Here is a 14962-nt window from a genome sequence, read left to right on the forward strand (position 1 = left end):
GTAGTGCTGGTTGAGCGTGGTTTTGATCGGTAGTGTACGAGGCATGGGTTGCCGAATAGGGATTGTGTGTTTCCGGTGTCTGGTACTAGCGATGATGGCTAGGGGATATGTTGTGAACTGTAAGTTTGAGGATGATTAGGTGATGTGATGTGACACTCGGATGTTTTTATAGGCGTTTGATTCGAGCAGTGTCTTGAGGACAAGTGTCAATGTTGCCTTAGAATTACATGATTGGAGAGGGTAAATGTGGGATTCCATTAAGAAATAATGGAAAAGATTGACTTTGGTTTTGAGATCTCAGGCATGAGATAGTCGCATTATGTGTTTTGACGAGGTGATAATTGAATCGAATGATGTTAGGGAGTTGTTTACATGGTATGGGTGTTATGAAGAGATCAGAGAGATTCTATGTTGGTCGATGATTGTGACGTTCAGTGTCGTGTTGTTTTTAGCTTGTTATGAGTTGTGTGATTTAGGCTTAATTGGGATTTTTAAAGTATATATATGACTGTATAGTTGTTGAAGTTACGTAGCGCGATGGATTGATAGTGAATGGATCTCATGGTTGTCTTGTGGACTGTGTGAGATTATATTTTAGGTTTGGACTTGAGGATAGGAACAACGTCTGTGTTGAGACTGGATCAATGACGAGAATGGCCTGGCTAACCATTTCTCCTGAATCAGTCCCTCTTTAGTTGATTTGTCAGGGACAGTGAGAGCATAGTATTGTAAGTTGTGTCGATGTGACAGTGTGGATTCAGATGATTTGTCTAGGGTGACGAGGTGTGTTAGGTAGGATTAAGTGTTTGATGAAGAGTTGTGGTATGACCATTTGATTATTAACGTTTGTGTTTTAAGGATTTGTGTCCTGGGTACAGGATAATACGTTTTATTGATCTGGTGACTCATAATTATGTAATCGTCGAGAGATCTGTTGTTTAGTCATTTTGAGGTTGTTAAGTATGATGATTTCCATATAGTACGGTTAGTAATTGCTGGTGTGGATACGTGATGGTGTGGCTATACGTTAGTTAGCGAGTGCTTGGTCTGACAGGGATGTGTGGATTTGGGTTTAAGCTTGATTGTGAGATGAACAGGGTTTCTTGTCGAGCGTTTTGTGTATCCTTTAAAGGGTGGGTTTAGATTGGATGTTGTCATATTCAGTGGTCTTGTGACCATTCTCCTTTAGGACTCTGAAGCCTTGTGTAGTAGTGTTGAGTGGACCGGTGTCGATTTTGAGTCGGATGTAGAATCCAATTGGTCTTGTGTTCTGATGTTGTGAGTGATGAGTACCCTCATAGGGTAGTGAGCATTGTGTTTTAGTGGTGGTGGTGTGTGACTGCCTGTTGACGTCCGGTGTTAAAGGCAATAAGGTTGGCGAACCCATAGTCTTGTGATCTTATGAGGTATTTCTCGAGAGGGTGTGTGGTAATGGGCCTCCTTCTTTAAGGAGGGTAGATTTCAGGGACGAGATCCTTTAAGGAGGGAAAAATGTAATGTTTCCGATTTTTGTCATTTTTCATTTTTTGGAATTTCTTAATTTTTTTCAAAGGTATTTTCGTCCTTGTCTCATTTTGCGTGCCGGACGCCGTGGGGTGTGCTGGATATGTCTGAGTGTTGGTTGGGATGTTTCCTTGAATTCAGGACTCTTAGAAATGCAATGGTTATCATTTCAACATTTTTTTCATTTTTCGGACCGGGAGGTCCCAGGTGGGACTCGCTACCGGAGTGGTTGAGTACGAGAGTTGTGTCTTGGGTCTATTGCATTTCATACATTGTTTTATTTTGCATATTTATTTGATTAAATGATTAATATGTGGTGGTAAAATGATTGGTGAATATTTATATATATATTTAAACATATTAAAGGAGGTGTTGCCCAAGAATGGACTCTAGAAGGGGGGTGAATAGAGTCCTTGTCTAATAATGGCAGATTTAAAATTAAGTAGATGTGCAAGATGCAATTTCTATTTGACAACTATGAGCTAAACAAAATCAGCATATAAATGTAGTAGCAAGCAGTGACTGATTTTAAGTTTATAGAACTCCAATTTTCAGCAAGTATCTTATAGCAATTGTGCAACAATAGATATATGAATTCAGCAATATAATGGCAGAATTATAAGAGAGATAAGGGAAGAGAAATTGCAAACATAGACACGGCAATTTTAACGAGGTTCGGAACTTCTATTCCTCTGCTCAAGACCCCTTTTGAGACTTCCCAATCTACTATGGTTCCTCCTTACGGGTGGAGAGCAAACCTTGATTAGAAGCAACTCCTTGCTAAGAGAAAACCTCTCTTAGTCTTCCTTTAGGCCAAACTAACCCTTACAATATCTTTACTAAAAGAACTCCTTCTCTTAGGCTTACTTGGGCCACACCAGCTCTTACAATTTCTTTGCTAAGAAAATCACCTCTTAGTCTTACAGTAGATTTGTAAATAGAAGTGTAGTACAATAAATCCTCTCAAGAACTGATACAAATTAAACCTCTCAATAGAGTATATATGAAATCAAGTGAAGCTTAAACTCTAAGTATGAAATGTATGAGAGATGATGAGGAAACAATTAGAACACAAGTTCTAGAAATTGTCATGACAAAAGCTCTGTTTAAGATCAAATCAAATTCTATAAGAAGTGATGTAGAAACCTCACATGAAGTTCTAAAGTGCTTAAAATGGATACATAAAATAAAATAGCACTTGTAATATCACATTGGTCATCTAAGTTAGAACAAAGTGTTCTTTGAATGATATAGCCCGAAGACTAAAGTGTCAAATAAAGATAAGAAACTTAATTTTCATGACACTTAAGGAGTTTTGATTCTTAGAAAAAATCAAGTTTACTTATCATGCTAATTTTAATTTATTTTGCATGCTTAAGGTAAACTTTTTATACAAAACATAAATGTTGATTTAAAGACAATGTCATCCAAGTAAGTGCAATCAATATAATGTCATGAATGGTTTTGAAAATGATAAGAAATATATATATTAATTTTGTCAAAAATCATCGTTCATTAGAAAATCACTAAGCCTTTCAAAAATAGCTCTCGGAGCTTGTTTCTAAGTATATAAGGTAATTGATAAATTCAAACATGTAGTTCAAAATTTATGTATTTCAAATCCGAGTGATTTTAAACTTTCAAGACCTTTGAATATAAAGTCACTTAAAAATGCATTTGATCATACGCAAAAACATGTAGCATTTTTATTGCTTTTATTCAAATAACATGTGCAAGGTCATTCATTTATATCCTTCTTCATGGTTGAAGACTTGGGGATGTATTTTAGCTTAGTTACCAATGATGACACATGATTCCTATCGTGATGTGATTGTAAAGGAATAAGGATAAAACTATAACAACTTTAAGAAAGAATTAATTCCTTTATCTAGAACATATAGAATGTTCACCAATGAATGATCAATTGGATGGTGGTGAACACAATAACTCTTAGGAAGGCATTAGAAATTTTCATTCTTATTTTTCATGAGATGGCTCTTCCAATGAGATTTGTTCCTTTAGGTTTTCAAGTGAGGACTTATTTGATTTTTCATTACCTTAAGTCCATCTAAACCTTTTCAAGATGAACAACCTCATTTTCTATAGGCATGGAAGTGACCCAATAAAGTGGATTAAGCATTTAAGATCACAAAAGCATATAGATGACTTTCTAGACATTGTTACTTTGATAGATTTGATAAGGTTCAAATGAAATAGCATTGATGGTCTACATGAGATAGTGCATGTTTTCCTTTGATGGCGTATCTTCCAAAAAACAAATCTTTCACAAATATTGGACATAGTTAATTTAAAGATCATTTGAAAGATAGAAAATCATTTCGTGTTATCATGTTCATAACTCATATGCCAAAACAAACTACTTTCATACAAAAATATCAAAATCTCTAATATAGACATTTTTACGACAAGTAGCATATATGTCCAGATTACTAACCACATTAATTATGCTATGAAAATAATCATGTACTACTTTTTATCTAGCACAATCAAGTCACGTTCAAACTTATCAACTAAAAGCACATTTGTGATGAAGAAGGAGATATTTACCGAAGCATTAATTACATTAGCTTTGGCATGTTTTCTCAATGTAGTGCATACTTCATCCTTTTGTTAGCAATGGCAAATCATGACTTAATATCTCTTCATGTGCTTTAGCCATCCATATTTGTGAATCCACTTGTTCTTGAAGGAAGAGGTCTTTAACCTACAAAACATACTAAAGTGGCATTCTTTGGTACCCAATTCTTTTTAGGGTCCTCACTAGTTAGTACACATTGATATGGTTCCTTTTGAAACTTAATTCAATAAAGTGCAAATGTGATACTTCCTTTAGTTAATCATACTTCAAAATAAATTTGCAATTTTGGTGGATCTATCATGCTAGTGCATTTGTCAATACAAGGAATAACTATGTTTATGGTTGTATATAACTCAATGAGACAATATGAAATTAATAGGAATTGAGTGATGTAGCACAATTTCATATTTAGATCATGATCAAATGAACCATGTGCATTATCCATGACAAAATCTAGAATTGACAATGAGATTCTTCCTAGGTGGGCAAGATGAATAAGGTGCCCCTTTTTAGAAATTCTTAAAGGTTCAACAATTAAGGAAGAGTTTTTCTTTCCAAAACCAAATATGCATTTTCAAGAATGTTAACTTATTGGAAAGCAAGGTTCCTACTAAGATTTACACCTTCAAAAACAATTTTTTTCTAATTCAAGGTGTAGCATTCCAAATGCAATTTCAAGTAATTCATTTAAATGTAATGCATGCAAACGATAATACTTCAATCATTGAAAAGCATGTACTAAAGCAAATTTCCTATTTGAATACTTGAATTAAAATAATACAACAAATCCACAATCTATAGATATAGCAAATCATCGTATTTTGGGAGTTACGGCCTTCTATGATCTAGAGCATTTCATTTAAGCATACTTCATACGTAATGATCTAAGATATGAAGACACATTTCATATAGCCTTTTAGAGATCATAAATGTACCAAGGAAGTAAGTAGTAAAGCAATTTATAGCATGGAATGAATCTATAGAGTTTACCAATTACCTTGCCCTTGAAGTTGTTCCCAATTGTAAAACTTCCTTCATGATAGGTTTTGTGGAAGTTGGAACAATCTTTTATCATATGCTTCCCTCAAGCATCCCTACAAGATGAACTCAATAATTTTTCTTTTGGAAACCCAAATTTTCTTGGGTCCGTATTAGTTAAGTAATTGCACATAGGTTCCTTTTAGAACCCAAATCTTCCTTGTCCTTGTCTTCTTTCTAAATGGACTATTATTAATTTCATGTCCAACCTTTTTACAATAATTGCATGTAGAAGAACTTTTCACAAATGAATCCTTTCCTTTTGTGAACTTTGCTAAAGTACCATTTTGATCATTAATGATTTTCTTTAAAGACTCATTTTCGGACATAAGATCAATTGATGATGATTCTTTAGAAAATACATATTCATTTTTCTTTTTCAAAGACTCATTTTCAATTTTAATCTTTTCAAGTTTTTGCACTAGATCATGATTTTTCTTTTTAAGAGATGTACACTTCAAAACTGTTTTTCCTAGAACATGATGCAATTCTTTAAAAGCGTCAAGTAATTCATTATGTGCAACAACTAGTTCATTATAAGAGGCTTCTAAATCAAAAAATTCATGATTAGAATTTATCTTATCTTCATCGACCATGAGACAAAGATTGCCCACCTCTTTGATGTCACTTGCTTCTTTGCTAGAAGTTTGGAGAGTTATACTCTTCTTTTGAGTTGCTTTGTTTTCTTCACTATAGGAAGAAGAGTAAGTTCTACTAAAAAAATTTAAATGATTAGCAATGTTAGTAGAACTAGAATGCATCTCACTACTTGATTCATTTTTATTTATGATGGAAGCTATATCATTTTCAATAAGCATAGGCATATATGATTCCTTACTATTAATTAATCCTCCATAGGCTAATTTAAGTAAGTTCCAAATTTCTTTAACCGTTTTACAAAAGATAATTTTATTGAACTCATTTTTACTTAATGCACAATAAAGATAGCATATAGCAAGAGCATTGCAATGAATTAATCTATGCTCATTTTTAGTCCATTCCTCTTTTGATTTAGGAAATTCATTTTCTTCAATAACTTTGGTAGGGATATGATCACCATTTTCTATGACATCCCATGCATCAATATCAATGCTTTCTAGAAAAACCCTCATTCTAATTTTTTAATAGATATAATCCATTCCATCAAAAGAAGGAGGTATATCAATGAAATATCCTTCTAAGGAAGTAGATGTGCCAATGTTAGACATGATCATACTCTAAGACGGTTAAGTCCTTTAAATAGAGTTTAGGCTCTAATACCACTTGTTGCACAAGAATGGACTCTAGAAGGGGGGTGAATAGAGTCATTGTCTAATAATGGTAGATTTAAAATTAAGTTGATGTGCAAGATGCAATTTCTATTTGACAACTATGAGCTAAACAAAATCAGCATATAAATGTAGTAGCAAACAGTGGCTGATTTTAAGTTTATAGACTCCAATTTTCAGCAAGTATCTTATAGCAATTGTGCAACAATAGATATATGAATTCAGCAATATAATGGCAGAATTATAAGAGAGATAAGGGAAGAAAAATTGCAAACATAGACACAGCGATTTTAGCGAAGTTCGGAAATTCCGACTCCTCGGCTCAAGACCCCTCTTGAGACTTCCCAATCCACTATCGCTCCTCCTTATAGGTGGAGAGCAAACCTTGATTAGAAGCAACTCCTTGCTAAGAGAAAACCTCTCTTAGTCTTCCTTTGTGCCAAACCAACCCTTACAATATCTTTACTAAGAGAACTCCTTCTCTTAGGCTTACTTGGGCCATACCAGCCCTTACAATTTCTTTGCTAAGAAAAGCACCTCTTAGTCTTACAACAACTTTGAAAATAGAAGTGATAGTACAATAAATCCTCTTAAGAACTGATACAAATCAAACCTCACAATAGAGTATATATGAAATTAAGTGAAGCTCAAACTCTAAGTATGAAATGTATGAGAAATGATAAGGAAACAATCAGAACACAAGTTCTAGAAATTATCAGAACAAAAGATCTGTTTAAGATCAAATAAAGCTAGGAATAAAAAATCCTTTAAAGTTGGATATACCAGAATAAAAACTCTGTAAATGGTAAGTGAAACCCAGAAAAAAGCTCTGTTTAAGGCTCACGAATATGGCTCTTTCTTCTCTTAGTTTTAGCTATACAGAAATGATGCATATATATGAAGTTCATGAGATGCAATATGACCATTATTTTGGATTTTACTTGATGGGCATATGAATATCTAACTCTATAATGCTCAAAATATGTGTATAAAGGTCTGTATAAAGCCTGGAGCAAGATTGCAGAAGAATTAAAGAAGATGCGCAACTTTGACACAGAAGGAATATAGCCGTTGGCTATTCCTTCAGGACTTAGTCAACTTAGTTGTGAACTAAGTCGGCTCAGTTCAAGACTGAGGCGGCTTCGTTGAAAACTGAGTCGGCTGAGTTATCCATTTTTAGGGTTTTGAAAGTGATGAGCCTCGGCCTAATCGAGTCGACTGAATTAGAAAGGGAGTCGGCTCAGTTGTGAATTGAGTTGTTTTTTAAACTTGATGAGCCTCGGTCTAATCAAGTCGGCTGGATTGTTAATTAAGTCGGCTCAGTTGTGAACTGAGTCGGTTGGATTGCTAACTGAGTCGGCTGAGTTGTCCCTTAGCCTATTTTCTTGTTGTTTTGTGATGCCTCAATATTTAGATGCTTAGTGTAAATGATTGGCTCAGTTGCATTTTACCAGAAAATCGAACCTGTTTGCGGTCTGCAACAGGCTTCTGCTCAAGACTTCTGCACACAGTTTATTTCCATTGAAAACATTTAAGTAAATGTCTTTACAGTATTCATATGTCAATTTACTTTAAGTTTACAATGTAAATAAAGAAGTACCCCCCATTTGTATTCAATAAAAAATATAAAAAAATTGAAATCCAACTAAATCAAAATGTGAAAATTCAGTTTTAATACAAATTTGGATTTTCGACAGTTTTGGTAAAAATGAATCCTTATGTAGACCAATGTAAACTTAGTCATAAAATCCCATAAAATCAGTTTTAGCTATTTGAAGCGTCAGGAGTAATTACTGGGAAAAATTATTTTCAAATAATCATTATTTCAAAAATTCATTTTTCACACTTAGCCATTTTTCATACTTAGCCAAAAACATAGTTTTTCATGACATGCATTCAGGGGTCCTAATGTCCGTTACCAACTCATGGTAATGAAAGCTTTATATGCCTTAATTGTTGACTAATATGAATTATGTGATTGATGTGCATGGTCTTAGCATTTATAGAATAAGTGATGAGTTCTTTCAAAGCTTAAGCAAGCTTGAACCAACTCATTCTTTAACAATGACTTCATGTGCAAATATATATGTATGAAGTGCATAGTCTATTGTTAATGAATATAGGAACATATGAATGATAATGATGATATGCATGATCCTATAGAGATGAGCTTCAAATGGATTCATAAATACCTTGACATAGAATCTTTAACACTCACCAACCTATCTACCCCTTTCTTCATGCTTTGTCTATGATCGTTTAAGCTTTGAGGTACTCTTGCTTTCTTCCTTTCTTTGAGTTGCTTGCTTCCTCATTGTAGTCCACGTTATCTTTGGATGGACTTTGCATTTGGCTCCTTGCAACTTCAACTCTTCTTTGTATCCATTTCTTTCATGGATGTGATCTTGAATAATGGAATACTTGGAATGATCTTTATAGCTTCATTGAGGTCATTCTTTAAATGTGAATAATCTATATAACACTAAATGTAAACATTAGTCCTTAAACACCATTAATGGTTTGTTATCATCAAAACATCTAGATTGTCATTGGATGAAATCCTTAAGGTCAACATGAGGATATTTTTATATTTGTGTGGCCCAATCCCCACTTAACCATTTGAATGGCCAAGAGGCCATTTTACAGCCTCAGTTCTTCTCTCCCTCGTCAGATTCTCTCCTTCCTTTTTTTTTTTTTTCATTTCTTTTAAGCTTCATATTTTCCTCCACTTTCCGGCCAATCAGCCAGGTTTTCTGTCTTGGTTCCTTGATGGAAAAGGTTCCTCTTGTTGTTCTCTATCACATAGTCGAAGGATTTAATTTTTGGAGGAGCGGTAATTATTTTACGAATTTTTGAAGTTTTTAGTTCTAAGATTTCAGAGGGGATTTTGGGTCACTTGGAGTCGGATTCCGGAGGCACGCCTTTGGAACAGTAGAATCTCCTCATCGTCGGCTACATTCCTACGGAAAATTTTTCTGTTCTGCCACCGTTGACCAGCGTTGACTTCCATTGACCGGCATTGACTGTGTTGACTGGAGTTGACTTTTTTGGCCGGGGATGCATTTTGGCTACTTTTGAGGTAGGGATATCTAAACCATTAAGTTTTGATTTTAGTTGAGTTCGTATGCTTGAATTCTTGATAAACATGCTTAAAATGATAAATTTTGGAAAAAAAAATTGAATATCGGTTATGTGTTTATGCGATGATATATGCTCTAATTGATATTAGTTGTGTATGTATATATGTGCTTAGTTGCAATGTTGTTAATGAACATGCCATGCGTTAAATTTGTTTATTGAGATTACATATATATGATGATGAGTATATATGGCTAAACTAATAAAGTAGAGGCATGTTTATTTCACTTTCATTCATGCATGATTCCATTCATGGCATTGGCATGGTTTGGGAAAAGTGAGGTTGAAATAATTCTTTTTAAAGAAATGTGTTTGTAAAGGATTTAGAAATGAACCGGATTTCACGAGTTCGGGGCTAGGTTGACCTAGAGGGAGCGCAGCCTGGTGTAGGGCGTGAAAAAGTTGATACTAGGCCCTTTAACAGTTGCCAGGCTTTGCCAGAATTAAAACCGGGGATAACTATCAACCTTGCTTCGGTAAAGTCAATTAGCAGGTTTTTGAAAAGTGACTATTGGTTCAGTATAGACCAAGTTTGGGATGGGATGCATCACACTTCATATCACGTTCATGATTTTGAAGAATTGTGATATGTGACTGCATGTATTGATTGTTATGTTATAAATGTTGTACGGACTCCAATTGCATGACCCCAGCTTCTTTTCTATTCCAGTTCTTTGGTTGTTGGCTCAAGGGAGTCCAAAATCGGTGTTTTAGGCATTACCTACTGAGCTGTTGAGCTCACCCCTTAACTTAACATTTTCAGGAAACCAGAGGAGTATGGATGTATAACTTGTATCCATAAACTGACGACGTTGCCATTCTACATGCATTTGTGAGTTTTCTGTGATGTTAGTGATATGATGTACTATGAGTCTTGGGATGACGTATATATGTTATGCATTAATATAGGAAATGACGGTAATGCCTTAGATGACCTCGGATTTGGGTAAGGACCCAGTAAACTATTCGGACCCCCTAGTTCGGGTCGTTATAGTTGCCGCCAGCCATGTTGCTGTGAACTCAGATCAAAGTTATCGCTGGTCGTGAGAAAGTCTTCTTGAGCGGAGCAGGTTGGGGCAAGTTTAGGATGAGCAAAGGAGAACTGATTTGTGTGTTTAGGTCTTATGATTTGTTAGATGATATGTATCAATATAATGAGGGTAATATAGTCATTTCAATTTTAGTTTTAATTTGAAATATTTTATAAAATTTTAATATGGAGGTGTGTGTAAATGACTCAAAAATGGTTAAAGGGCATTTTGAACCAAAATAGTAGAATTCCTTATTTGATAATGATTTTAGTTTATTGGCCTCTTTCATCCACATACTAGATACGATCATATTTGTAAGACCACCCTAAGTCATTTATTAAATTTTCCAAAGAGTAAACGTAGGTGAAGAGTAAATATTTGTAAGGTACAATGTTGCTATAACTACAATTTTTTTTAATTATTATTTATTAGAATTCAATGTTTCAAATATTGACATTAGCTTCTTGAATTATCATTATTAATTGATAGGATACATTGTTGCTCATTTAATGACTCGTTGAGCATTGATCTTCTAAGCAAATACATCGTTTGCGAGATCATAGGCAACAATAGGACTACTCTATTTTTGCATAAAATTTAAACATACTTTTCTCATATATTATTATATTTATTAGAATGACAAAACTTAGGGTCTGAATTTTCTGAGAAAAGTTGTTATTTATTATTATTAAAAAAGAGAACTAAAAATTAAAATCTGTTTAACAATTTCTAAAATTCAGTTAGAAAAAGACATTAAAGAATTTCTCTGAGAACAATTGTCATTTGCTTCAATCAGTATCAAAAATGGCAGCAGATGCAACTTCAGATTAAAAAAATTAGTGATCGTAATTTTGTATTCTGCCTATAATATGACCAGTTCCCATAAGCATTGGGAGTAAATTTATTATTATCACATTTCTCTTAATTTTGTTTCTTTCACGACGTAGAAAGAACTAGACATGATTTTTAACAATATTTACATATATTTATAGAATGGGGAAAGTATTTCTAGCGAAAGTCATCTATAAAAGAGAAATGATTAAGGTAGAGAAATGATTAAGCTAAACAGGCACAAACCTTTTCTCCAACTATTTAGAATCGTGTATATGAATCCTATATTTCCATTTCATTAAAAGCCTCCAAAATATCCCAAACATTGGGTGACAAAGCTCTCCGAACTTGTTTAAAGACATCAAATGGCCCAGTCGAGTGGTACTTCTTTGCCTTTTTAAGGGCATACGGGTGTGTGAGTGGTGTTTCTTTATATACATCTATATATAACCTTACTTAAAGGAAACAAAGATCATGAGAGGCCACCAGAGCAGCTGAAATAGGTCATGATTCTTGAGGGGTTATTTTCTTCCCTAGATTTGTATGTAATATGTTTTGAAAAATATATTTCAAAATTAGAATGCATGAATTCACCTAATAGGTTTGTCTTGGCGAAACTGCTGGAAAATAACTTTTATTCTGCAAAAGAGGATTCAACAAAAAATAATGGGTGTAAATTCGATAATTGTCCAACCAGACATCGAAATCGAACGAGTTTTAACCATTCAATTAATTCATTCCTATTCCTTTTCTCTGTTCCATTTGAATTTTGAAGATATAAAAAGGACAAACATGTTGAAAACAGGCCAATGGCCTAGCGGTATCAGCCTCTTACCTCCCAAAGGAAGATCAGGAGTTCAAGTCTCAGAAGAGACAAATGTGTGAGTATCAACTTAAAAAAAAAAAAAAACACATGTTGAAAACAGGAAGACTATTACACACATGTTTGAACATCTCATTCCCATTTTCCTTCTTGACATCCAACCAACGGTTAAGTAGTTGATGCATTATAAATAAAACACATTCATATACATGCATTTATCAATACATTTAGATTCTGAAAAATTAATTCATTAATTCAACAAAAATATGTGGGAAATGGCTAGAATTCCTAGAGAAGTTGGAATGAAATTAAATCCTACCGAATTCCCAAAACATAAGATCATTAAATTTAATACACGATAGCTAAAACAGAAGTCACCAGCCACTATTTGGTAAGCAAGAGTGAAACCTTCATACCATTTGAATTCAGCCATCCCCGGTTGTGGTGATTGTGATCGACTTCTACAACTTGAGCAGCAAATATTGCACATTTTCTAAGTCTCACCGTGCTTCTTTTTTCTTTCATAATCCATTTCGTCTTAAGCACGTGAGAGTAGCTTGAATACAAAAATGGTCAACAACAGAAATAAACTTCACGAGTCAGTTTGCCGCCACATCAATAACGGTCATTCTGAATTTGCTTCACCTGTCAAGAAAAAGGGGAATAAATGATGGAACGAGGCCAAAATTAATCTTGTATATAGAGAATGATGCCAAAGGGATGTTCAATGCTAATTCTCCAAAATTTGGTTACAGTAAATGGAACTTAATAATTGACTGAGTTGTGTGATTTTGTTCCTCGCGACCAGTACCACTGCAAGTACCAGAACCCCTTCAGTGCTCTACTCCTATGCATGGGATGTTCAACACTGATTCTCCAAGATTTGGTTACAGCAAATGCAACTGAATTATTGACTGAGTTGTGTTTTTAGTTTTAGCCTCATGAAAAGGGAAGCCACCACAAGTACCAAAACCACTTCGGTGCTCTACCCCTATACATGGCTTTCAAGTAATTATCTTATCAATCAATTAATTAGTGCCCCAACTTTTTAAAGCCCACATCCACGCCCAAGACTGGACCAGCCGGCCAAGAACAGAGATTTACATTGCATACAAGTATAACACAGTTTTGCACTCACTGATCTCACTTTGTTTATAAAAACGGTTATAAAAGTTTTGGGTAAAATCCTAGGCCAAAGTTTGCAAATAGAGGATCATACCGTCCTTTTGACCTAAATGTATTAGTGCCAGAGGTACATCCTCCAACACCATTAAAATGTCATGTCAAGTTTCAACCCATGGAACCAGAAGGACTCCCATGTTTTAGTTGTTCAGATGAGACATGTAGCCATAAGCAGCAAATCAAAACAATTAACAATAAATAAAAATCAAAACCAACCTTTGCAGCTCCATTCTTGAAGCTGAGCAAGGGAAACTGCAATCTTAGCACCAATTCGTGCATTATTTTTCACAAGTGCAATGTCTAAGACTTCATTAAGGACTTCTATAACAAAGGAAAGAAATGATAAAGAATAAACTTTATGGGAAGTAAATAAAATTATGATCTCGAAAGAGATGCAGACTGTTTTGTTAATTCGCCGTTCTAACTTAATCAGTTCATCAGCCTAAGCGACATATATTTTTAATTATAAAATTATTCTAGAAGCACTAGAAAAAGGATACTTGAAGCTAAAGAAGCTCCTCCAGTTAGTTCGTTCACTCTAGAAAGCAAGAATGGCGTTTCAGCATTACCCATTATACTCATCTCCCTAAGGTAGAACACCAACATATATAAATTATTATACAAATATGGTACTAGATAAATAGACGATCAAGTATTTGATCAGCACAAAACAGCTTTCACCTAGCCTCTTTAAGAGCTCTCTGAATTGCAGACTCAATTAAACTTCCGGATGCAGAGTGTTCTTTTGGAATTGGGACTGCTATCAAAATACCAGTTCCAAGCCTGAGTTCCATGTTAGCAGCTGCAATTAACAATAATCGTGTTCAGATGAAATTTAATAAATTACGGGAGGAAAGATAGAATAAGCTGAATGTTACTTACCGATTAGCTGAGCACACTCTTCTGGTGTATCTACACAACAAGGCGCCTAGATCATTGTCACAAATCAACCAAAAACAAAAAGAAAATCAGTTACACTAAGCCCCTTCCTTTTCCCCCTTTTAAATTAGAAACGGTTAAACAAAAACTACCATCATATAGTACAAAGATGTACAAGGAAGCATGAGGAATCTTTCCAACCTAAAAATGAGAAGCCAAACAAAACCACAACAACGAGAAACCCATTGAAGTAAATCCAAACCATAAAATCCCCCCAACAGCTGCAAGTAACTCACAGAAAGCCCACAGTCGCTCCCTGCCAGCCAGGAAGTCAGTTTATTTTTTTCTTTTTAATATCGGAAGCTGAGAGGGCAGCTTGATCAATTGCCGATGTAGAAGTGTGTCTCATGGCTGCCTCTGGCAACATGAACAGAGCAACAATCTCCTAACATCTCCTAACATAGCGACCATACTTCAAGAAGCCCCTATAACTGAGATCTCATCCAAACAACACAGACATCAGAGTTTCCCATAATCAAACAATGCTGAAGACTCAAAGTCAGCACTTCCCTGAGGTCTTCTTCAAGAAATAACAAATCTCTGCTTTTGCAGCAAAATTTTTGCGAGACGTTCTAAAGAAAATAAATAGACAGCTCCCAAATCACATCCC

General features: G+C 34.7%; 1 protein-coding gene across 2 annotated transcripts in view; it reads right to left on the bottom strand.

The window, feature by feature from the left end:
* Positions 1-12387: 12387 nt before the first annotated feature.
* The window catches only part of LOC132268234 (pseudouridine-5'-phosphate glycosidase), a 72245-nt gene continuing 69670 nt past the window's right edge, over positions 12388-14962 (bottom strand). The window contains exons 9-13 of one of the 2 annotated variants that reach the window (XM_059769050.1): positions 14296-14341; positions 14095-14215; positions 13914-13999; positions 13630-13713; positions 12388-12876 (exon numbers count right to left, since the gene is read on the bottom strand). In XM_059769050.1, coding sequence (XP_059625033.1) covers positions 12857-12876; positions 13630-13713; positions 13914-13999; positions 14095-14215; positions 14296-14341 — 357 coding nt within the window. In that variant the 3' untranslated portion in view covers positions 12388-12856. The remainder of the gene's footprint in view (positions 12877-13629; positions 13714-13913; positions 14000-14094; positions 14216-14295; positions 14342-14962) is intronic. The other variant, XM_059769051.1, reaches the window with a different exon arrangement.

This window comes from Cornus florida, unplaced genomic scaffold, assembly GCF_030987335.1.
Source record: "Cornus florida cultivar Cherokee Brave unplaced genomic scaffold, ASM3098733v1 CherokeeBrave_3.0.0_Hap2_Chr08, whole genome shotgun sequence".
In the NCBI taxonomy this organism is placed as follows: Eukaryota; Viridiplantae; Streptophyta; class Magnoliopsida; order Cornales; family Cornaceae; genus Cornus; species Cornus florida.